The sequence below is a fragment of the Manacus candei genome, unplaced genomic scaffold (genome assembly GCF_025592945.1).
Source record: "Manacus candei isolate 608988 ecotype Guabito, Panama unplaced genomic scaffold, ASM2559294v1 h1tg000049l, whole genome shotgun sequence".
Taxonomy (NCBI): Eukaryota; Metazoa; Chordata; class Aves; order Passeriformes; family Pipridae; genus Manacus; species Manacus candei.
This window is the reverse complement of record NW_026138097.1, coordinates 6,533,891-6,558,585: the sequence shown is the minus strand read 5'-3', so window position 1 is coordinate 6,558,585 and position 24,695 is coordinate 6,533,891. Positions and strand designations below refer to the sequence as shown.

At 38.0% G+C, this 24,695-nt stretch overlaps 1 protein-coding gene across 1 annotated transcript in view; it reads right to left on the bottom strand.

The window, feature by feature from the left end:
* Window positions 1-6,017: 6,017 nt before the first annotated feature.
* The window catches only part of TGFBR1 (transforming growth factor beta receptor 1), a 34,171-nt gene continuing 15,493 nt past the window's right edge, over window positions 6,018-24,695 (bottom strand). Inside the window, exons 5-9 of the mRNA XM_051798899.1 lie at window positions 19,586-19,753; window positions 18,839-18,995; window positions 12,804-12,928; window positions 12,013-12,143; window positions 6,018-10,618 (exon numbers count right to left, since the gene is read on the bottom strand). Coding sequence (XP_051654859.1) covers window positions 10,493-10,618; window positions 12,013-12,143; window positions 12,804-12,928; window positions 18,839-18,995; window positions 19,586-19,753 — 707 coding nt within the window. The 3' untranslated portion in view covers window positions 6,018-10,492. The remainder of the gene's footprint in view (window positions 10,619-12,012; window positions 12,144-12,803; window positions 12,929-18,838; window positions 18,996-19,585; window positions 19,754-24,695) is intronic.

Below are 24,695 nucleotides of genomic sequence, written 5' to 3'. Positions count from 1 at the left end.
CTCCTTCTCTATAAAGTTTTTTTTAATTTATCAGTTAATAAGACACATACAAAACTGAGTGCAGGAGATGCCAAACTTCAAGCTTGTATGAAGAACTAGACTGAGACTTATAAAAATACTTTGCAAGAACTGAATGCTTGTGATCACCTGCACAGAATAGTACTGTGTCTTTGTAGATAAGAGGGTTTTTTTTGGCAAGGAAACAGCCTGTTTTGATCTAAACAGCACAGTCAGTTGCAATAAAACCAGAATCAAAACACCAAAACACCTCAACAGCATAGAGACAATAAATCATATGGCAACCGCACCAAAATGCTTGCTGTATTCAGACAGTTCTGTAAGTACACAACAAACATATGAAAAGTTTCATATTTATTAATCTGTGTATTAATTACATTAACCAGAATAATAAAAATTGAAAACCATGTGCCTTGAAAATAGTGTCATTTCACTGGTCTTCATATTATGGAAGTGGCAATAACAACATCCAACTACATGACTTATTGAGGGTGCAGTCCTGTATGTCATTTCTCTCACTCTTGGAATGAGATGGGAGAGTGCTGTGCTGTAAACCCAGGCAAAACCCCAGTAGCTGTAGACCTGCTGGCAGAACAATTTTCCTCTTCCCAAGAGATCCAAGAGATTGCTAACTGCAGCATGACATTACTGCACATGCACAAAACTACACCTGAATGGAAAACTTACTTTTCCAGTCATGAAGATACAACTGTAATTGTGGGGAGTCTGGAAACATTAGCAATGCTAGAATTTACCTGACTGCAGCAAATCTTTGTCCTACATACAGATATGGTCTTTACATTCCCTGATACACTACTTGGCTGCTATTTCACTATGTATTTGTCCCATGTGAATTAACTGTGGTCCTTTCCTGAGTAACCACAGGGCTAATCAAGAGTGTGCAGTGGGAGACTAAAATACAGAGTCTGCAGACACTGTTAAAGCTGCCTAGTATTACTTGCTACAGGATAAAGCTATCTGTTGCTTTTCTGAGAAAGCAAGGGAAGAAGCCTCATCACAGACGAGGATAATAAAGCCCACTGCTTTTTCTGGCTCCCTGAAGCTATCAGCAAGATGCCCTTTGCAGAATGGAATAATCAGGGATAACTTTTTCCCTACATTCACAGCAGAAACATAATCCACTACATCACTATTTTCCAGCTCGTTTTATGTCTTTTCACTATAGCTATCTGATATATAAAAAGAATCATGGCTTTCCTTCTAGATAAGGAGCATGTTCTCCTTCAGTGCCTATTGTTTCACTCCTCTTTTCTCTACGGGAGAGCTGTGCTTTCTCTGTATCTCAGTGTTCTAGCTACCCAGATTACAACACTCCATGTTTTGGTGTGCTTTTGTTGCTGTTGTTCAAGCATATATGAAAACAAACTCATTCTGGTTTGATTTTCTGTATGAAAGACCAAAACTGACAGTACAGACAATGCACTACTTATGTTATCTTCAACATCCCCTTCAAAATAGGATGTGTCAGCAAAATTCTGTCTGGCACCTCCTCGTATGCACAGATGGTATGAGAACTGTTAGCAATACAGCTTTGTTTCTTTCCTTCTCACTTTCTTAGCCTTGATTTTTCATCCTCAATTTATCGTATTTATGTCTTCTGAATTTTTATTGCATCAGAGCATGTTCATGGTTTTGCACAGCTATTTATTTAATAGAGAGCTTCAAAACCACCTGCATTATGTTCTTCTATGATGTTCTTCTTTCTATAATTATTTTTAGCTTGTCAGATAACTCCCAAGCTTTCCTTGAGAAAGATGACTTCATTTCTCAGGGTGGGCATTCCACTGTCTCAGTGGTGTTGTGAATAGATAGATATTTGTTTACGTGAATGGAAATGCTTAGCTAGGTAAAAAAGCCATCAATCCATACTAAATTGTGCCCAAGCAACACCAAGTGGTGTCCAGCTATCTCACCTCCTTTCTTCTCTGTGATCGCCTCTGACTTTAGATACTGTTTCCTTGCTTTTACGGAAATTTTCCAATGCATGTCTTTTAGTAGGGCCTGGCATGAAGAATTTTGCTTAAGAATCAGCTTTGGTTTCTTCCATTAAGTCTTCAAAGTATTCCCTTTTTGAAAACTGAGATGAGCAATGTTCCTTCAGCCTGACCACCTTTTTCAGGCCCACGATCGCATACTCAGCAAGGACTACTTCCCAAATGTCAGGATTCATCTAGGGAGACAGTTTGAAAGAGGCTGACAGGGAGCCAGAAAAAGCACAAAGGTCTGCATTTGAGGGATCAGTCACTCATATGTAAAACATCTGTAATAATTTATAAAGTTCCTGTACTCCAGCTCAGACACTGTAAACAGATTGTCTCGAGAGACAACACCTTCCTGAACTTTGGCCTATATAAATCACCTCCAATAGTGCTCATGACTGTAAGGAAAAACAAATGCATGAAAACACATGAAACCCCCAGCGACTAGACCGCTGGCAGAGCAGTTATGCCTTAGGAATCAGTAACATAGAACTTTGTCTTGGAAGCTCCTTAAACACTTCTGCTGCTTCAGAAGTGCATGTCTTTGCCTTGGGCACCCCAGCTAATTTTTCCAATACCACAGAGATAAAGCACATGAATGAAACTAAAACCCTCAAGAGTGCAAAAGAAAAAAAAAAACCCTCTTCAATTTTCTTCTAAATCTTTTAGCTTTCTGATCAAATATGAGTCTGTAGGAGCTTAGTATTGTCATAACCCAGGAGTGCATTAGCCTCCAAATGAAAAACTCAAACTAATTTAGATCTATAAAGACAATAGTTTCACTTAAGTTTTACATTTACCCCAGAGTGTAACTGCCTTGGTAATTGTGTCTAACAGATGGACACTGAAGGAAACACATGCTGATATATATGCTAACGAGTTCAAAGTGACACCACTGGTCTTTTGATTTGATTCTATTTCTATCTTTTTGGTTTTCTTAAGGGCTACTGTAAACAAAGTATTTTTTAAAGCATAGGTTTTAAGAATTACAACCAGAACAGTTTTCTATCTTTTTACAGTTCAAATAGGGGTAACATGATAATAATCCTTTCACTCAAGACAACACTGAATGATCTCTAGTCTTGTAACCCTTCTTCTTTTTCTCCCAAGTAATTCCATTAAATTATATCTAGGTAGTGTTTAGATATTTCCCAGGATGGTATCATAAACCAATACAGAGGTGTACTTCTGTAAGTCACTCAATGAAGTCTTGCAACAGCAACTCATTTCAACCAGAACATCATTACAGAAGAAATAAAGCATTACAGTTTGCTGTATTTTACAGTATACTTTTGAACTGCTTTATGCAAAAAAAAATCTAGGAGAGATTTTGAACATTAAGGATATTGGAGTCACAGTCCATATCAACAGAGATGTTTTATTCTGCAAACTTCAAGCACACAATAGAGATGTTTCATCCTGTAAATTTCAAACAGTAAGGGGCAAAAGCAAAAGCAAAACAACGACCTGTGAAGTGTTCTGTGTGAAGGCGTGCACAAGTAAGGGAGCTCATGTCAGGAATGGCCTGTGAAAATTCTTCTCCCCTCATAACAATAACAATAAAGGTAGGACTTCAAGGAGAGCGAGACCTACTACTGGGATAAAATTTCTCACTGAAGTTTACTTGAGAAGAAAGTCTCCAAGAGCCAGGCTGTAAGAAAAGCAAGAAAAGCTTGAGAAATCACAGAGAAAGAGTACCTCTTCAAATGAACTAAAACAAACCAACTGCCCCCAGCTTTCCAAATGCCTTTCTCACATGGAGCAGGAAATGCAACTGTGGGGAGATGGGGTGAGCTGAGTGCCAGTGACTCAGCACACATGCTAGCAAGCAGAATTTTGCATTAGCTAAAGCAGAGAGGGGAAGCAAGTAAGAAAGGAAGATGAGCGCTGGAATTGTCTTTCTTCATGCTACAGCACTAAATACACACAAAAGGCAACGCAAAAATACCAATATAATTATTCCCAGCAGAGAAGATCCACTGGATGAAAAAAGATCCAAGCTGCCATTCACTTTCTAAAATTGAGTGACATGATGTGAAAAAGAGTAGTACCTAAACATATATCAGCTGAATAACATATTAAAGAAGTTTCTTTAACTCGAGCCAGGTTTCAAATGGCCTAAAGAAACCATCTGTTTTTAATTAGAAATGTAGAGAATATACTGCCTTTAGCATAAATTATTTCTTTTTAAAACAATTTGAAAGTATCTCCATATAGCTCTTTTAATACCAATAAACACAGTAATCCTGCATAGGAACCTATCAGCACAGTTTGCTCTGGCTTTTTACTCTTCAAAAGAGAGGTAATGATTTCTGGTAGCATTACATCTTGGAGACTGGGGATTTAAATCTTCAAGAACCTCTCAGGAAGACTCAAGGCTGTGGGTTTCCCAAGCATTACTGGACTCTTTATTTGCAGTCTACTCAAGTTAACAAAGGAAATGCTGTGCCTACATTTTTTTCCAACCTAGAAAACAACCTGGAACAACTCCAGCCACTCCAAAACAGAATTCTGAGACTCAAAATCACAGCAGCAAATCATGTGGGTAAAGGGGTTTGCAGCGTAAGGTTCTCGTAAATGTTTCATCAGCAAAACAGTGAACACTGTTAGTTGCAGTTAAAACATCACAACTTGGCTTGATAGATAAAAAAAGCTAGTAAGAGCACTGAATGAGAAATCTGGAATTTTTATTTCCTATTTTAAAAGGAATCTATTTTCTACTATTTTCTAGTATTGCATAAAGACCACCTTTATGCTATACTACAATTACTAGGTTCATCAATTACTGTACATCAGTTAAAAATATCACAAAAATTGATAAAAGGAAAATTGCAATACTTGGTACTGCATAGAAGTGGTTTGTTTATATACTCTCTTGTTAGCTACACCTACAGAAAATATTCATTACTTCAGTGCAGTGGGTACTAAAAAGAAGCCATTTTAACAGCCCCATACTTATAATTCAGCTGAAAGTCTGCCACTCTTCATGCTGACTTGCAATCCAAACCAGCATGCAGACCTTCTAAATTCAGCGTCTCCTCTAAAATGATCTTAAAACATCTTTACATTTAAGTTACTTGAGGTAATTGTTTGCTGTTTATGGCTTTTCAGTGGTTAGGCTCAGGCCCTCAAAGCATGAAGCACAGAAGACTATTTAATAAAAACTAAGTGTGGTAAACAGCAACACTGCCACGCTATTTCCAGACCATACATTTCATCAACTAGTAGATGCAGGAGAGGGATTCAGGATTTTACTGAGTTTTGGTTGCTTGCAGTGGGAGCAGAGGCCTTCCTTTAGCCACTCACAGGAGAGGGATGCATTTTCAGCCAAATAATCATATTTCCTGTAAAAGCATTTGAACAGGAACACAGTGTTCTGACAGAGCTATTTGCCTTCTCTGGACACCTTATGGCTTCCCTTTTTGGAGAAAGGTTGCTGGAACAAGTACTTTTTCATAATTCTGTCTGGTTGTTTCTAAGCCAAAATTAAGGGAGGCACATAAAATTATGGAAGGGCAAGATGTCCTATTTTTGTCATGTCTAAATCTTCAGTTTCCCTCAGAAATGGAACAGCAGCCTAAACCAGAGTTTTGCACAGAAACAATCCACTCCAACACAAGCTAATTTAACTTGCTGTTCTGGGATGCATGGAGCTGTTTAAGCAGTCTGAAATCCTCAGCAGCTCTGTTATTTCTACTCATATATAAAAGTAGAGACAGAAAAATTTGTCATGAGTTATTTTGTCCAGGAGATGAGACACACCAGAAAGATTCTTATTCAACTGTTATTGTAGGACACAAGGAAGAGCAGCACATTATCTGCATAGCACAGATGAGATGGACTGCCTCAGCATTAACAAATTCTTGTATCATTTTTGTGCTAGCAGAAATTTCTTCTGAGGAAAGGAATTCACAGCAAACCCACATTTTACCAGATAAGAATACTACATGCAAACCCATATCTACCCACAACTTCTTGCTCTGAAAGACAACTCACGCATTTTGAAAAAAAGTTATTTATTTTCACTGCTTTAATCTTTCTACTGTAGTGTTAGCACTTAAGATAAGCATCCACTCTTCTACTACCCTATTTACAATCCATTGAAATGTATACTCTACAAATACAATACATATTTTCAGAAATGTAAGGGAAATGCACAATTTGGTAAGGTTTAGAAAAGTGACACGCATCTGTACAAGATCCTCAAATCATCCAAAAAAGTAAAATTTACAAGGCAGTATCCACACAGCTATGTAAGGGCAGGTGCTACAGTGACAAAGCAGCAAACTTGCTAATACAATAAAATACAGAAAATTAAAGTGTTTTGGGGCACCAGATAATATACTTAGTACCGCTGAAGTTGTAAATTTAGAAATACCCATATTTCTAGAAACATGTAACTGCAAACCTGGAGAACGTTCTGAAAAATATTAAACATTATATACACATGAGGTAAATGTACCTTGGTCTTTTAAGAGGTAATTTGACTTTAAAGCAACTGATATGGTGAAGGGTTTGTTTGTTTTTTAAACACAATGATTAACACCTTGCAATCATTTCAATGGCACAACGTAAACGAGGAACTAACTAAAAGGTGAATTTCATGGCAATCACACTCAGAGCCATTACTGAAAAAATAAAACAGCCTCTTACTTCATTTGACACCTTCACGTCCCCATACAGTCAGTCAATCTCAATGTCTTTACCTATATACAAAGTCTTTCTTAGGATTACAAGTGGAACCATTGGAGGGTGACAGTGTGTCATAGTTGGAAAGTCCGCTTGAGAAACTTCCCAGAATTCCAGCTTTTAAGGTTGTAACGTCCCTGAAGAATTCCAGCATTCCAAAAATGACATTTCAGGCTCTTCAGCATCAGACCATTTCAAATGCTCCTTGTTCTCCATGTCCACATCCCCCTGATCACAAGTCTGTAAACCAAACTGAGGCTTCAATGCTACTAACATGTAAAATTGATTAAATCCACAAAACTTAAGTGATGTAATGTATGTAATATTTACAATAAACATTTGCATCAGTATTAATCAGAAACTGTTTTGGTATATACTTGAAATGATACAAAATTAATATTTTGAATGCTAAAATATTTTGGTCCCCCTGGATTTCCAAGAGCAGATCTGGTGATATTACAATCTTAATTTAAAAAATACTTATGTGTACCTGTGTCCATATATATAAGATATGATCTTACACAGGTAACATTTAAAGTTACATAATATATACAGACACAGCCTTTGTAAAAGGTGTTCAGTTGATATAATGGAAAAGAAGAACAAAGCTTGAAGTTGTGGTGTCAGAACTGAGGATACATATAGCTCTACTCAGAATTTTCCTGTTCTGCAGCCCAATATGAATAATAAGGTTATTCCAAAATACTGTTCCTAATGTCATACACTGTGTCAAGCATCCTTCTGTGCTTTGTTTTTGCAAGGTTCTATTACAAAGCAAAATATTAGAACAAAGTAAAAATAGTTGCTAGCAATGCGGGAGAATGAAGATTTGCAGGTGGTTGAGACAATGTAACAAGCCTCTACAGTTGACAGAATAATCCACATGCCATGATGCTGTTCAGCTGCTGTAGATCCCCTTTAAAATGACACAGAACTGTTCCTTATATTTAGGAAATTAAACATTATGCTGATAAAGTTTTGTAGGTGCTAAAAAAGCCACTAAAAATTATTTGATTACATTACCACATCGTGTTACCATCAGGACAACTATAGAGATCTGAGGCAGGACAGAAGCCTGATGTTTCTAAAGTATGATCTACATCATTTGTATCAATGGTAAGGACCCAACTACGTCTATGAAAACTTGAAATGTAACAAAGTTACAAAAAAAGCTAACAAAGCTAAATAGGAAGCCTATGACATTATCATGGAGATACAATAAGGCACACTTTGACACTGATCTGTTTTCTTCAAATATGTGCCTAAATATATAGAACTTGCTAGAGAGGCATGCCAGGTAGATAGGCTTTGGAGTTAAGTTATATTCAAGCATTGGTTAGATTTTAGAAAAATGTTCTTCACCTAGAAGGTGGTTGGGCACCACAACAGGCTCCCCCAGGGAAGTGGTCACAGCACCAAGCCTGACAGAGTTCAAAAAGTATTTGGACAATACTCTCAGGCACATGGTGTGACTCTTCGGGATGGTCCTGTGCAGGGCCAGGTGTTGGACTCAATGATCCTTGTGGGTCCCTTCCAACTCAACATATTCTGTGATTTTTTCTGAACACTCATAACTGAAAAATGCTGTGGTGCACAGTTGTCCATGTGCACACAGGCATAGCGTATTTAAACACCTACATGAAGTAACTTTTAATTGAGCTTTGATTGATGGAGCCCTGAAGCACATAAGCCTGACTTGTTAGATAGTGCCAAACAAACACAACTGTGACAGCTGTACATATGTTTAAGCCTAACTGTTTTCCAAGAACTTCCCTTAGTTTTTCCTTTTCTCCTGAATGCTGCCTTCCAGTATGAGTAAACTCATCCATAAAGGTGGTCGAATAAAGCATTTCATTATTTGCAGTTCAACCTCTGAGGGTCTGTAATTCCCAAATCAACCAAATTTACCTCCAAGCAGGCAATAACACAGAAGTCAGTGAAGTGCAAAGGCTTATCTTGGCTAAGGTTTAAGTCATCTATGTAGCCTCTTCTTACTAGGCCCCACTCATCTTCCTGCTTTAGCTACCACGTCACAGACTATGCTGCTGTCAGCAATCACTGCTACCGGCTTTGTGATCAACTCTCAGTGGGCTGAGGGATGAAAGGGAAGCAAAGATAACATTGCCATGTGTGTTGTGTAATGGGATGGGTACAGATGTGTTGTGAGAGTAGGAGGTGAGGGGGCATATTAACTGAGAGGCATATTTACACACTAAAATACTATGGACTGTTTTGGGCATTGATGAAACCAAAGGTCAACCAGACTCTTCTTAAAACTGCAATTAAAATATTCTGGTAACAGCAGTTTTTTAAGGACAATTTTCCATTTAATTCTTCCCATCCCCTCCAGAAGCTGTACATTTGGGCAGGAAGCAATTCAATTTCTATACAGGTTTGTGAAGATTTTATGATACCCTTAAAATCTCATGGAAATCTTGACTAAAGCCATGCATATTCTTTTGTGTTCTTATGACAACACAAGTCACCATAAGCTTTGTTCTTCTAACTATGAAGAGGATTGCTGGAATCCTCTGGTATTTGTATCCAAAGACCTGCAGCTCACCACTTTCTGTAGCTCACCACTTTGTGTATGAGGCACACAACATATATGCACATAAAATCTTTAAGCAGCTTTGAACTTTCTAGTACAAAAGCCCAAATAACTTTTCTCTAATTACAGGTGCACTTAATCCTCATTTAATTGCAAATATTGTTCTTTGAGCCTTAAGACTCAGCAGAACTGCACAGAAAATATGCTTTTCATGTTTGATTTAATGAAACAAAGTCTCCCTTAAGAACATTTTACTCTTCTTGCTACTTTTCTGAAGTAAAGAGGTACTTAGAGCATTTTAGAAGTACCACTTCATTAAAAAAAAAATCATCTACATAATTATGACTCATAACTTGACAATTACAAAATATGACTGTGAATTTACTAGCTTACACTATTTAAAACTCCTACAGTGGTATCAAGAGTCAGATTTTGGTAAAATCAAAAATATTCCATGAATTATGTTGCTGAAACAAGTGAGAATTAGATCTTAGCTAGGCAAAGGAACAGTTGATTTTTAACTTGTATTTTTGAAACCAAAAGTACCAAAGGCTTCATATGTTCCTGCTGTTTTGCATTAAAAGACTCAAAAGTGGCACTTACTGGTGTGATACAATCTATTTTGAAGGCAATGTAATGTTCTGAAAAAGTGGAAAAAACCCAGTAATCATGTATAGTTGCATAAGTTATGTTCCCACAACTGAATGAGGTCAATTTGTAAGTCAAAGTCAGAGTCCAAAAGATACACTACCTTAAATAGCAAGCAAGGTATACTCCAATAGTAAGTACATTCACAATCTGAATCAAGGAATTGAGACAGTGGTTCAGAATAGTCAATGTACCAGCCAGGAATAAAGTTGCCTGAAGAGCCATTGATGCACTTTAGAACAATATAGTGAGCCAGTTCCATTTTAGAAGTGACCTCCTACTTTTAGCACAGTTAACTAGTAAAAACCAGCTATCAACTTTCCAAATAAAAAATTACAAGTTAATAAAACTAGAATACATGATGTTTTGTAAGTAACCTGGGAAAGAGGTTCATAGTGCACAGAAAGGACCCAACACAACTGTTTAGCACATCCACAAAAATCCTAATACGTGACGTTCCTATGAAGTACTAAAAGGCAGCAATATCCTTCTGTTCCCCCAGTGAGGTAGAACAATTAACCATCTTAACACGCCACTCTGGTGCAGATAGGGATTTTTACAGTGTTCTTCGGTAGCAAATCCAGGATTACATCTTTATCCCCTCCTGTTGACTAAGTTGCGATAATGTTTTCTTAATGCGCAAAGCTGTCAGCCTGGCAGCTCCGTTGGCATACCAGCATTCCCGCATAATTTTTGCCATTACTCGCAATGCCTGCAAAGGAAAGACAAGTCATTATATGTACTGCTGTTCCAACGCAGCCCATGGAACCCCTGTTCTGCCTTAGCCTCTTCAAGCATTTCTGAAGTCTACTACCAGTGCTACAGCTGCATGGAAGTGTGCTGCCTGAAAAAAAAATCAAATTCTTACTTTATTTACAGAAAACCAAAACTCTCTAAATACTGTAGAGCAAACCCAGTATTTTACAGCAGGCTTTTGGCCCATGAAAAAATATTTTAATGAAAAATTAGTAGCTTGTCTGTAACTGTTTTCTGAATTTTCACATTAGACAAAAAATACGCTTTTTTTTATTGTACCTCCAGTTAAGGAGTTAGTTCAGTACAAAGCAATTCAGAAATTTATCAGCTGTCTTCCTCAAATGAACCTCTGTAATGAGACTGAAAATTTTTGGAGTACTTGTATCCTTTAAACAACCATTCTTTGAAGTCTGTTACTTGTGTAGTAGCATTCACAAAGCAAATCACAAAAACTGAAGATGTTCCAAAATTTTACACTGAAAGCTGTATTACACTGATAGGAAGTTATCAGGATTGAAGTGCCATCATTTAAAAAAATAACTCCACAGCTTGCTAGTGAATATCATCACCTTTCTCTCCTTCCTGTGTTCTCTTCCCAAATCGCCTATCTCAGGCATTCACCCATGCATTCATTTCACACGTGCCATAACCTAGTTCCCTCTAATGTATCTAATGTACATCATATCTTATCAATCCCTTACTCCTCCTGTAGCCTACCACAGCTGTTCTCCTAAGCTGTGAATCAGAAAGCACTTGTTCTAGCCCTAGCTGAGTTCCCAGAGCAATGGAATATTCCCTCTGACCAGTTTGGGTCAGCTGTCCCAACTGTGTTCCTTCTCATACTCTTGTCCACCCCCAACTCACATGAGAAATGGAGAATGCCTTGAAGCTGTGTAAGCACTGATCAGCAATAGCTATCAGTGTGCTATCAAACTGTTTTGGTCACAAATCCAGAACACCACACCATACAGGCTGCTATGAAGGAAGTTAAGTCAATTCCACTTAGACACAGCACAACTCCCCGCTGCAAAATTTATTTGCAATGATGCTTTCTGCATAATATAATTCAGACTAGCTCTAATTTAAATAGCATCACCTATGCTTCACAGGAAGGATCCTAGAATCCTGCATGCAGAGTTAGCTATTAGTTTTTATGAAAATACATTTAAATACTAGTGTATAACCAAGGAACAATGACATTTAATAAAGCCACAATGATCAGAATGAAATTAATTAGGTTCTCCTAGAAGCAGCCCTTCTCCATTCAACAACAAGCACAGTTTTTAAGCCACTGAAATCACTAAAAGCTCTAGTGTCTGCTAAAGCGGTTTTAACAAGGTTAGTTAATACCTCACAACTCTGCCATCTGTTTGGAATATTGGGCCTTAACTTCTGCTCACACACAACTTTCCTCATTTCTTCGACAGAAGGATCTGAAGGAACGAGGTCATAGTATGGCAATTGGTAATCTTCGTGGATTCCTGTAATAGGTTGAAAATGGCTTTATTTTAGCTGACATTAGATGACATATTCTCCATTTTTTACTGTCTTCCTTATTAGTACCCTACCAGTTTTTGGTTTTTATTTTTAAAAGTTACATTACAATGACTGACAAATAAATAAATAATAAAAAACCCCTTAACCATAACTTGGGAGCATTTACATTACCCTTGAAGAATTTAAAATTTATAAAATTGGAAGAGATATAAGCTACGTCAAATCTTTCATATGCTATACTAAAGACATACTTCTTCAGAGCATATAATTAATAACAGCATGCTTCATTTTAAATAAGGTATAGATTTTATCTGGACACATTTTAGCTAGTTCTCACTTGTGGTGTTTGCCCCTTGCTCACAGAACACTTAACTTCACCCTTTTCTCCACTCTATGTAAAGTTTTATAAAAAAAAAAATAGACATGAATATTTCCTATTTTCTTCAACAAGTATGGTTCATCAGTTTAGAATGAGGTTGAATAGACCAGTCATCATTTACAGCATTAACAATTAGAAAGTCTGAGACATACTGGCTATTATCTTGCACTGTTTTTAGAGCAAGCTGTTATCAGAATCTAAATAAGTTTGAGTACGTTACTTAAAATTTTTCAGTATATACAATTTCGTAAAGATTGTCACATACCACCAATTGAACATCGCCGAGCAATTTCCCAAAAGACTAATCCCATTGCATAGATGTCTGCTCGTTTGAATGACTCAAAATGTTTCATATTTATGGAATCATCTAGAACTTCAGGAGCCATGTACCTGTTTGCAATAAAAAAACCCATTTAATTTCATAAACACTTAGAGCAGAGAAAGTTCACTACTACTGATCAGCTCAAAACCAAATTAAAATGTTTATGCGGAAAAGAGGACGAAGGAAAATCTGCTTCATTAAGGTTATTCAATCACAGACCTTTCAGTGCAAAGGGGATAAGTAAACTGAGAGGAATAAGCAAAGAAATGGGGGGAAAAAGTAAATGTGAAACTACAAACAAGTAGACCCATAAACAGAGACAACAACAAAGACCAAAAGTGTCCAGTTGCTAATTGATAGGCTACTAAGAAATTCATAGCTTTAGAAAGGCCCAGTCTGGACACTGTGAATGCTAATAAATAGAAAACAAGAGGAACATGAGGACTGTGGATACTCAAGGGAGGCCTGTGGGACTATGCAATGCTTATCAAGGAATGTTTAGGAGAAAGGGAACAGAAGCGGGGCAATAGATAGAAAAGGGTAGCAAAGGGGTCAGTTGCATAAAAGGTTGCCAGTCTGCACGTGCTCCCCAGTGTACCCTATTTTATTAAATACTATTTTTCTGTGCAATCTCACTCTCAACCCCATGTGCACATGTTCTCTAGGAACTCTATGTCAGCAACTGGAGGCAAGTATGAGTGAATTCAGGTCTAGCAATTGGAGTGGGACAAGGGATGAAGGTGCCCTCAGGCCTGGGGTCACAGTAACTAGAGAAAAGGAGGGTCTCAACATCAGTAGCTGAAAGGGGAAACGCAGATCCTAGGAGTACATGTCCACAGGTGTTAAGACCAAATATCTGGAGCAACTACGAGGGGACCAGTGTGAATAAATTCTAGGCAAGCAACTGTGGTCAGACAGCAGGTGAAGGAATCCCTGGTGCCAGCAACTAGAGTAAATGAAGGTCTCTGCTTCAGTCCCACTGAAGTGGGACCATGGGTCACAGGTTTCACGGTTACACCTTACATGCACCAGCTACAGGAGAGAATGGGGTTGAGAAAAGCAGAGTAAGGGTCTCCCAGCACCAGCAACTGGAGTGGGAGTCACGGGTCTAAGTGCCTGGGTGCCAGCTGCTAGGGTGGGCCAGGTAGTTTGCATTTCCCCAAACCTTGTATACATGGCTGGTGTACATGGCTGTAATTCTCTAGCAAACTTCAAGCTGGTCTAGACCAGTAACTAGGTGGCCTAGGCAGGGATGTTTGACAGGGGGGTGCCCACACTGGTATTTGAGGGGGTAGGGGTGCATGTAGGGGTGCATACATCACCTGTTTGCTACTGTGCACTAATCCAGCTGATGAGTAGGAGACCCACGGAGCACCAAAGAGAGTATTAGACATAGAGAGTGTTGTATGGAGGGTTGAGGGATTCATAAACATGCACGGACTTGTGAGGCTGCAGAAGGGAGTGTGTGCTTTTCAGTAACGAAGTTCAATTCTGATCAGCTGAAGAGAAGGAAGGAGACTTGGCTGTCTATACTTATGTTTTATACAAGTTCTGACAGTGTTTTATGTGGGTGTTGAAGACAGCACATGGTGCATAGCAATCTGTGTAATCAGCCCTGTCACTACTGTATATATGTCTGTGTATGACTGGTTGAATCCCAAGAAAGCAAGCAGCAGCCACATCCATGGGCCTCAGATGGACAGAGGACACACCAGCTGGGCTCCAGAGGGCAGGCAGGAGGAAGCCCCAGTTCCAGGAATCTGACAAGTTATAGCAGCCACTTAAAACATCCCCTAACAAGACTAGAGAGGGAATAGGTGTGAAGTGCTCCCTACCATTGCAGCAGCTCATTCTTCATCATAATAGTAAATTCTATTTGGGTTAGGCTTTAACGAGTGCTCACAAGCTTACTTTATCCACATTCCCAGTAAAAAAAACCAACACAAAACCAACCAAAAAAAAACTGTGACAAATTTTCAATGGAGAAACAAGGACTGAAAACTGGTCATGGCATCCAAGCGATTGTTACCTTGTTTAGTGACTAAGCCTAATGTGAGAACGTCAAGCAAAATGTCAGTGTGGACCTTACTGACAGCAGCATCCTCACTGGCTGCTGGAAAGAATGAATGGTGTTTGCTGCATCAAGTCAACATCAATTGCAGTATTTGCTCTCTCATTCTGGTATGGCTCTGGCAGCTAAATCCAGTATGTAGTGTTTAGCAGAGTTCAGTGTGTTTCTCCACATCACTGCCCCATCAGTCTCAGGCTGACATGAAAGAAACATGCAAAGAATGGCACCAGGGCTTTGGAGAGCACTGTTGACTGGTAGGAAAGCAACATGTATAGATTACTGGAGTAGAATACAGTGCCTGGAACAGCCACAGAAGCCTGGGCACAATTTCATTTAATCACATAATACTAGGGTTTTCTTTCTTTTGCAGTACCACAGATGGTAGAGAGAATATAAGAAACACTACTTAAAATAAATGTCAAGATTATCACACCCTTCAGAACTCTCTCAGCACTACTGTGTATTACGGAAATTACACAGACACAAGGAAGCAAGGGCTATCAAAAAAAGGAGCAAAACCACAACCAGTAGCTGCATCTGTTCTAACTACCCAGAACAAGGTTTGCTGACATGAGAGTTCTTCTAAAGCACACAAATTCCTCACAATTAATAAACACAGCACAAAGCAGAGGACAACTGTCTGAAGTGGAATGTAAGGTTTACTTTAACAGTAATTATTGAATGGAAGCTGAGTCAAGTTAAGTTTACATGTCACAAGCTTTAATACGGACAAGGCTCAAATAGTTCCGGTCCACCATATCAAAAACATCTTAATCAAGAATGTAAGACTGTGGTGAGTGTTTTAATGCTCTCCAAGGATTTTGCATTATTGAATACTCTTGTGCTACTTCATGTGCTTGACAGTATAGTAATCAGCTTGGAACCTAGCACAAAGCATATAAGATAGAACACTATCTTAAGATCACATGGGGATGAGAAGAGTGATGGACCTTAAGAAACACCAAACCAAAAACCTCAACCATGGTGCAAGAGGTCAGCCAGAATCACTTAAACAAGCAATAAAGGAGATTGTCTCAGCTTCTGTAAATCATCCTAAGGACAAGGGGTTTAACAGGTAAGACCATAAGAGACCTGAATGTGGCAAAAAATCCCTCCCTCCCTCCCCCCAGTGTGACTTCCATTGAATTTATGGGCAAAGTGACCTCTTACCATGATCCTCGATCAATGCATTTAGATTGATTTTGGCTTCCATAACACTGAATGGTGATTGCTCAAAAAGTCTGAGAGATTATTGCTGGAAGAAGAGAGGTGAAAGGCAAGTAGGTCATCTAAGTGAGGTTAGCAGATGAGCCATTCATGGCTGTTACACAAAAGGGAGAGAAGCAGGCATCTCCTTGTCAGCTTATGCGCTGGAAATGCATTGCTTGCCAGAAACAGTATTTTAGGTTCTAGAGAGAGCTACTCTACACAGACTAACTCTGACCTTCTGAACAAGGTTTGCAGTTCTGTATCATCCAAGAATGAAAGCACAAGTATACAGATTTGTTGAGTATGGTCTTGCCAAACTTTGGGTGCCTCCTGACCCCAAAAACTCAGTATTAATTGCCTAAATTTCATGTACAACATAGAGGGAGCTTGGTGTCATCAAACAAGACCCATACACAACACTACTGACTGTGACATCTCCATCAAGCCTATATTCACAAGGTAGAATTCTGCTCATATTTGATTTAGGTAAACTTCAGAGAAGCACCCATGTAAAGGAAGAATTTGCTGCCAAATGTCTTTTAAACACAGCCTATTTGAACTACCAAAAGTAACAGCTAGGCCACACTTCTAAAAGAAATAAAAACAGAATGAGAATGAGGGCTTTTTTACTTGCCTGAGGGAGTGAGAGAGGGATTCTATTTCCTCCTCAGTTTAAAGCTCATGTTCCCTGCTTTATGCTGCAGGCTGAGCTATGAAAGCACACAGTTCACACCCTCTGGTAAAGCTAAGCCTCTGAACAGAAAAGAAATAAAGTCAGAAAAGAAGGATCATCAGTTTGACTCAACACCTCATTCACTCACCCAAGAGTGAGTTTGTTTACTCCCTAGACCATACATTTTTTACAATCATTACAGAAATATAAACTTTGTCAAATCCCCCTGAACTTGTACACAGAACTTCAATGTGCAGAAGAGTTACCAGCAGAGGCAATCAATGGGAGCTAAAACTGTCACTGAACAGGTAAGATTTGACCTGTATTACGAAAAATTATTCAGAGGTGTAGAACACGTTACCTAAGAATGCACAAGAAGGAGGAAGAGGGGACCAAGACTTTTACAAGAATGAGCAATTTTCAGAGAGGTAGAAATAACTAATGTCTTTTAAATGGGAAACTTATTAGTTCTGCAGGTGCCCACTGCAGTAAGCAAGAGTTACTACAGGTTTACCCTTGAGAAGAAACATAAGGCAGATGAACAAGCAATTTAATAATGCCTATGCAAGAAGAGTCTGGTAAGTGGGATCTATGGACAAAGCTGAAAGGATGCTTTCTCCAATGACTAGACTAAAGAGAGTAACCGATTTGTACACTGTTTTTCTTGGCACATAGGTGTAGTAGAAAATACAAAATCACATGTGGTATGCGCCCTGCATGTAGCTAAGTTTGCAATGACAAATTCCAAAGTTAGCCTGCTGTTTCACTACCAATGATTACTAGAGACTTTGAGAAGGAATAACGCCCAGTACCTTGTAATGTAGCAGTAGTTCAGAAAATAAATCCTATCTGACAATTTGTGTGGTACTTTTAAAGCTGGTAAAGGACTAGTACAGCAGAGCTTTAGAACAAAGTAACTTCAATAATATAATTGTAAGAAAAATAAATTTTCAGTACATGTTCTAAAAGCTTTAGTTAATTGAGCCTTAAAATAATGTTTTGGGGATTTTCCTTCCAAAAAGACACAGCTCAAGGGGCATCCTAGTTCACAGTAAAACGCACATCACACCCCTCCTCTGCAATATCACTACCTATAGAGATACATAAAAAAAGTATTTTTTATGTGTGGACTGGAAACTAGGCAACATCCCACACAGAATTTTCTCTAACACTGCTAAGGCATATAGGCTTGGCTGTCACACATTTCTCCATGACCAGTGTCCAAACTTCAGTTTGCCATACCACTGAACCTTCAGGCATCAAAAGAACAAAACGTTCCAACATCCCCAATGGTTGCTATGGTTCACTGTTAGTGCTGCTATCTCTGTATGTTGTATAGCTGCACAGCTTACTAAAGGAAATTTATCTTCAGAACAGCTTACAGTTATTATTGTCTGATGGTTCAGCAATGATATATTACAACCAATAAGTTTATTTGCAGTTTGCTGATGGAGTTAAACAGCTTCAAATTCTTTTGAGGGCAAGAAAAATCCGTATTTCCAAATGCAAAAGTAGCCTTTTAAAAGACTCATCCATTGATGATTCTATCTATGCATTAGATGACAAAGAGGACTGCTGTTTTAAGTTCTTGTATTTCTCTCAAAAATGTGATTCCAGGAAAGAACGTGTCCAAGACTCTGCACCTTTTATGTTCTACCATATTGGCTTCACACTGGAAAACCCCAGCTTTTTACTTTCAGTGTTAATATCCTGTCTTACACTCCTGCCTGACTGGGCTGCAAGTAACATTTTCGTGCAACACAAGGCAAGAATAAAGCACTGAAGTCTCTAAAACCATCAGTCTTAATTGTTTTAATACATACTTGTACCTACAATATTTTGCAAGTTTTCAGTATTTTACACATGCCAACAATCAACATGCTTTAAAGTTCTTACTCTCTAACTATATCTGCCATTACATTTCCCTGCTGCTTATATCTATATCAACAAAAACCTATATGGGACAAGAAAAAACAAAGCATTTTATTATAGACATCGCCTGGCACATCATGTGAATGATTTTACCTTTTTGTTCCCACTCTGTGGTTTGGGGCAATATCAATTGTGTCTGTAGCTGAATCGTGCCTAACTGCCAAACCCAGGTCTGCAATGCAGCACGTTCCATTCTTTTTCACCAATATATTTTTTGATTTCAAATCTCTGTGGGCAATTGCTGGTTTGCCTGGAAGGGAAAAAATAGAAGTAACATATCTACAAAAAAAAAATAAAAAAAATCAAAAAAAAAATCAAAAAAAAATCAAACTGCTTTTATTCTAAGCCTGGTGCAAATTTTGTTTGAAGTTACAGAATTCCTTCCAGTTCTGACACTTTACATGTATCAAGGTAACTCCTGAAATCATTCCTTGTGGATTGTCTGGCTGATAAGGAAAGTGCCTCACATTTACCATATTACACCACTCTACTGCTCCTTTCCCTCTTCCTGCAAATATTTACAGCACACACATACTGCTTCCCATAAAAAAGTTTCTAACATTTCTGGAAATAGACCCTTAGTGCTGTCTCAACTTGAAGTTAAGAAGACACTACATGCACCATTAGTTGGTGCCCTTTAATAGGCTTTTTTGTAGGAATGATTGTTACATCATAATGCCATAGAAAGAAAGACAAAGAGCTGTCCAAATTAAGTTCTATTAATAAGAAATTATCACATAGTAGAATGAACTACTGATGTGTCATTTAAAAAAAAAAAAAAAACAAACAGAAAACCAATCAGTATTATCCATGTGACAAGTTGAAAAATTGTAAGATTACCTTGTGTGCCAACAATTTCCATGTGCAGATGAGCAAGACCACTGGCAGTGGACAAAGCTAATTTTATCATTCCTTCCACTGTTACTGTATACCTGTTCAGGTAATCAAAGAGTGATCCATGCTCGTGATAGTCTGACACCAACCACAGCTGAGTCCATGTCCCATTGTCTGCAAAATAACACTGGCATGAATAACACATGTACACACACAAAAGACGAGTAAACCACATATTCCACTTCTATACAATGCTTATGAAGCACAAATTATGTTTTGCAAGTTAACTCAGCAAGTTAAGACTCTTAAATTTTTATTTCTATCCGTGTAACATTTAAACACCTCTGTAAGGGTTGACAATATCATGGGAGGCTTTCCGAACATCTTAGTAAGTATTCTTTTATTTAAACTAGAAGACAAACCATAGAAAACTCATGTCACCGTAATTCTGAGGTGAATATTCAGAGTGAATTATTCAGGTTATTAGCCAGGCCCTGCCATTCCCAACTGTTCTGCTGGAGTGTGGGGAGGCAGGAAACAGTGCTGAATGCACAACATAAAACTAATCCTGTCACTATCAGACTAATACAATATTGTCCAGGCTAACCATTAATAAAAAAAAAGTGTTTCAAGTTATGCCTCCTAACTCCTTCAGTCTTCCCATAATCTACCCTCAACCTGGGAGACAATTTTCAGAGTTACCAGCAGCTGGTGGATTTTTTTTCCTAGAGTAGAAGCTTACAAGCAGCAATTGGACACATGACTTCAAGAAAAAAGTTAAATCCCACCTCTAGTGACCTCTAAATTGCTGGCCAAAATTGAGATTTCCAGGAGGCACAAGAGTAAAGAAAAACACTGAGAAAACCAGTTTGCTGCATGACTTTTTGCTGAACTGTGAAAAACAGGACAGGCCATAATACATGTGTAGATATTCCAGGACATATAAATGACAGATAAGAACTTAGTTGTTCACATTGTAAAATACTGGACACAAAATACCTTGAAGTTTAAGCCACACAGAGAAGACTATTAAAGCAGTCCAAATCAAGAGAGGGGTAAAAGGATTTTTTACCTAAGATGTAAAAACACACTCGGAAAAGAACAATTCTGCCACCAAATAGGTTTTCCAATTTTGTTTTGTTATGAAAGCAACTCTCCAGTGGCAGACCTGAGAAGTGCTTTTATAACTAGCAACTTTTGAAGAAGAATCTTTCATCTCTTTAGAAGACTAACTATCCCATAGAAGATTTCAACTGGACTTCTATCCTGAACTATACAGCCTCCATGTGCTCAGAACAAGTGAGAACACTCAGTAGAAGTCAAAAAGATGTCTCATTATGTATTAGTCCCTAAGAATTACTCAGGAACTAAATACAAAGAACATGAAGCAGAGAAGTAAATTCAGGAGCTAGTTCCTATCATAAACACACTGAAAAATTTTTAGTTTCCAAAGAACACACTTGCTTCATGAAAGTCAGAGGCACAAAATGCCTGATTTACAGATTGGCAGAAACTACCTTCATGAAAGCACTTATGCTTATCTTTAACTGAACACTTCAGCGGGCATGGGAAAATTTGCAAGCATGTCTTTTACTTGGATGTTCCTAGGGAGGCCAGCGACAACGCCACTAAAAACAATCTGAAAAAAAAAAAGGCCTCCAAATACTTCAGAGTAGGGAAATAAAAGACTAATCTACATTCAAATAATTCCCATAACAGAAAGAGAATTCTGGCTTGCTACATTCACAGAATAGTCTCAACTAAGTTGTTAATTTAAACAGGCAAAAGAAAGCAGTCACATGCTCTAACCTGTAAAGGGCTGTTTGAAAGCTGCTATTGCAGCAGGAAGAGTCTTATAATATGCCCAGACTTGGGCACAGAAGGGATGCCTGAGTTTTGTCTTTTAACAAAGAATAAGGAAATTAAAGATTTTTTTTAAATAGCTTCAATTATTTTCTAGAACTACTCCTTCTCTTGCTACTTGGCAATATCCAAGCATGAACTCATTTAACTCAGCATAATATTAAATGTGACTTTTTTCAAAGAGAATTACGGTCTCTGAAAAGTCAATCTAACACCATTAGCTTCACTAAAAGCAGTTTTATAGACCCCTTAGAAACAGGTGAGTTCACAGCCACATAAGAGATACTCTCAAATACATATAATCAAAGAGCTCCAAAGAGCTGCAAAAGTCCAAAGTAAACTAACTTAATCACTTCAGAATATTCTCTTCACTCAGTTTTATCCTACTACTTCATCAGTTATGACCCTACACTGCCTTAAATAATCCTCTCCTAGGCATTAACACCATACACACTCATTGCTTGGTCCTGTATTTTACTTCTCCTCTTTTTTATGAATGAGAGACCTCAGCAAGTGTCTAAATTAGACAACAAAAAGTAGAGAAATAAACTAATTTTAATTAATCTACCAGATCTGTTGTGTTTATATAAGCTCTTTAAAAGATGTCAGTTTCTGAATAATTATCACTGCTCTGAATCAAGACTACGGGCCCTTTGCATAAAGTTCCTCCCTCTTAACTCTACATGGCCACCTAAGAGGAAAATATGCTGCTGATTACAGACTTCTACTTCAGTTTTAACTCATTTATTACCTGCAAGCCTTAATATTCAGTTTTTACCTTCCTTCCAAAGAAGAAAATATAAAGCTGGCCTTACCATCCATTCTGAAAGGAGCCACGATTTTTTCGTATTATATGTTGTATTTGTGGCCCTTCAACCAGAGTTTAATAAGAGACAATGTTGCATCCAAGCTTACATGAATAATTATTAAAGACAAGCTGAAATGCAGCAATAGATACAGTGTCCAGCTATCAGAGGGGACCTACTATGTTTTTCTTGCCTTGCTGTATTTGACAAGCTATAAAATTTTTTAGCACATGAAGCAGAACACATTATGATAAACTTAAGTCTTTTTATACTGTTGACAGTAGTTAATTATTACCAAGTAATAATTAACCTGACCCTGAGTATTTTTGGCTGCACAGTAAACAGCATCTGCCATGAAGCTTTCAATCACAGGATTTGCATTATCAGGTAAGAAAAAGTAATTACACTCAGTTGTAATTACATACAGTAGCACAGCCTTCCATGATAAGGTAATCTAATTTGGTTTATATACACACAACTATCAAGAATCTCAAGCAATTTCAGAATGTTGAAGAAAATTACAAAAAATTTACATGTTATTAGAAATACATTTAAGAGACTATGGTTATTTCATCTATTTGCAAGAGACCCAAAAGTATTTTAGACCATCAAAATCACTCAAAGGTAAAAGCTTTCCTTTTGCAATTCTAAAAAAAATAAATTGAAATTCTGAGTAAAGAAGCTTTTAGACTTCTTGTTAATCAGGAGACTGACTACAGTTTGAGAAACACCTTAGTCAGCAACATCAACCTTAGTCAGGTTGACTCTTGAAAAAAGGAATTTATAACAACTGCTTTATCAAATATATAATCAAGTTTCAATTAAAATTCAATTGACTGAATTCACTTAAGTGAAAAGTGCTTCTTTCACATTGGCATTAGCAAAGCAAAAATTCTGACTTGGTACATGTTTGTTTTTAAATCAAATACTAGGTTTTAAGCCATGACAGTATTGCTTGGCACAAGGGTTTTCAAACATACATTTATGTTACAAGTTGAATGTACAGAAGTTGTTACAGAAACTGCCTAATTCTATTTGTTCAGTAGTGTCATGTCATGTGTCAAGTGTTTTAAAGCACAGATTTAGCCTTTTTTGGCATGGAGATAATGTAACACACACAAAAAACCCAACATGAAAAAGCAGTGAAAATATAAGATTCAGATGGAATGTGTGTAATGAGAAAACTCTTAGAAATGAGATATTCAGGGAGATGTCAGTGACTGGAGGATGATTGGTGTTTTGCTAGCAAAACAGCTTTACTCTATTACATTGAGATAGTCATCTGATTAAATTGATGAAAAGCACTTGAACCATGTAGATAAGCAAGACCTTCCAGTCAAATTCCTTATTCTCAGGCTAAAGCCAGAGCTTCAAAAGAATAAATGGCTCAAATATTACTTTTCTCAAGAGGAAGGAATTCTGCTCACTTCTTTGCAGCATGTTGCTTAACATCACTCCTGGGGTTCTGCTTACCATTAAAGGTACTCTGAACAAAACTTCCACCAAGGGAAGTGCAGCTTTCAGTTAAGTGGAAGGGAGGTCAAAGTATTTTAGTGCTTTGGAAGCGTGCAGTACAAGACTTCGCCTTACTTGTACCATGACTACACAGTTATGGTTACAGACAGCTAATCAAGAGAAACTTTTAGCACTGTAGGTTGCTGTCACTACTCTTTCGTTAGTAGAATAGCATAGATAAGTAGTCCCTGATACACTTTACCTTTAAATATCTGGGTTAGAGAGAACAAAACAAAACAAAAAAACCCCACAAAACCCAAACTGTGTGTTTAGGTGGTTTATAACAAGACAACACATGGCCCTGAAAGTAATTTCCCTGACCTAGCAGTATTTGAAAGTTAGTGTATACTCGTGGCTAAGCACAGAGCTATCCAGAACACAGACACTTGTCAGACAGAACACAACTGCAGTTAAAAATCATTCACTGCTTCTCAGCTCTCAAGCTGGCTTAATAGCAGCACGTATTTCCCAGTAAATTATGGGATGGGAAGCAGATAGATTGGACCAGCTCCTATAGCCTTCTGAACATGCAGCTCTGGGGAAGAAGAGGAAGAGAATGTGCCATTAAGGCATGAGGACTGTCTAAATGGTGTAGTAGAACAAGAAGTGAAGACAGTCACAAGCTCTAATCTATACACACACCCTCCTACCCAAAGGAACCCCTTCCACCAATTGTACACTACAATGGCCAGACAGATGTTTCCCCGCAGTTGTGAAAAACATACAGTTGCAGTAAGAGGACAGACCTAAACAATGCCTTTAAGCAGTAGCAAGAAACGCAGCATGACTTTGTTTCAAAGCTCCGCTGTACTAGTCCTTTGCCAACTTTAAAAATACTTGTACTGCTGTATCTCTTGTAGTCATCTTTGCAAAGTCTCAGAAATGCAGTTACATCCTGCAGTCTAATGACTTTGTGCATTCCAGATAGGCTG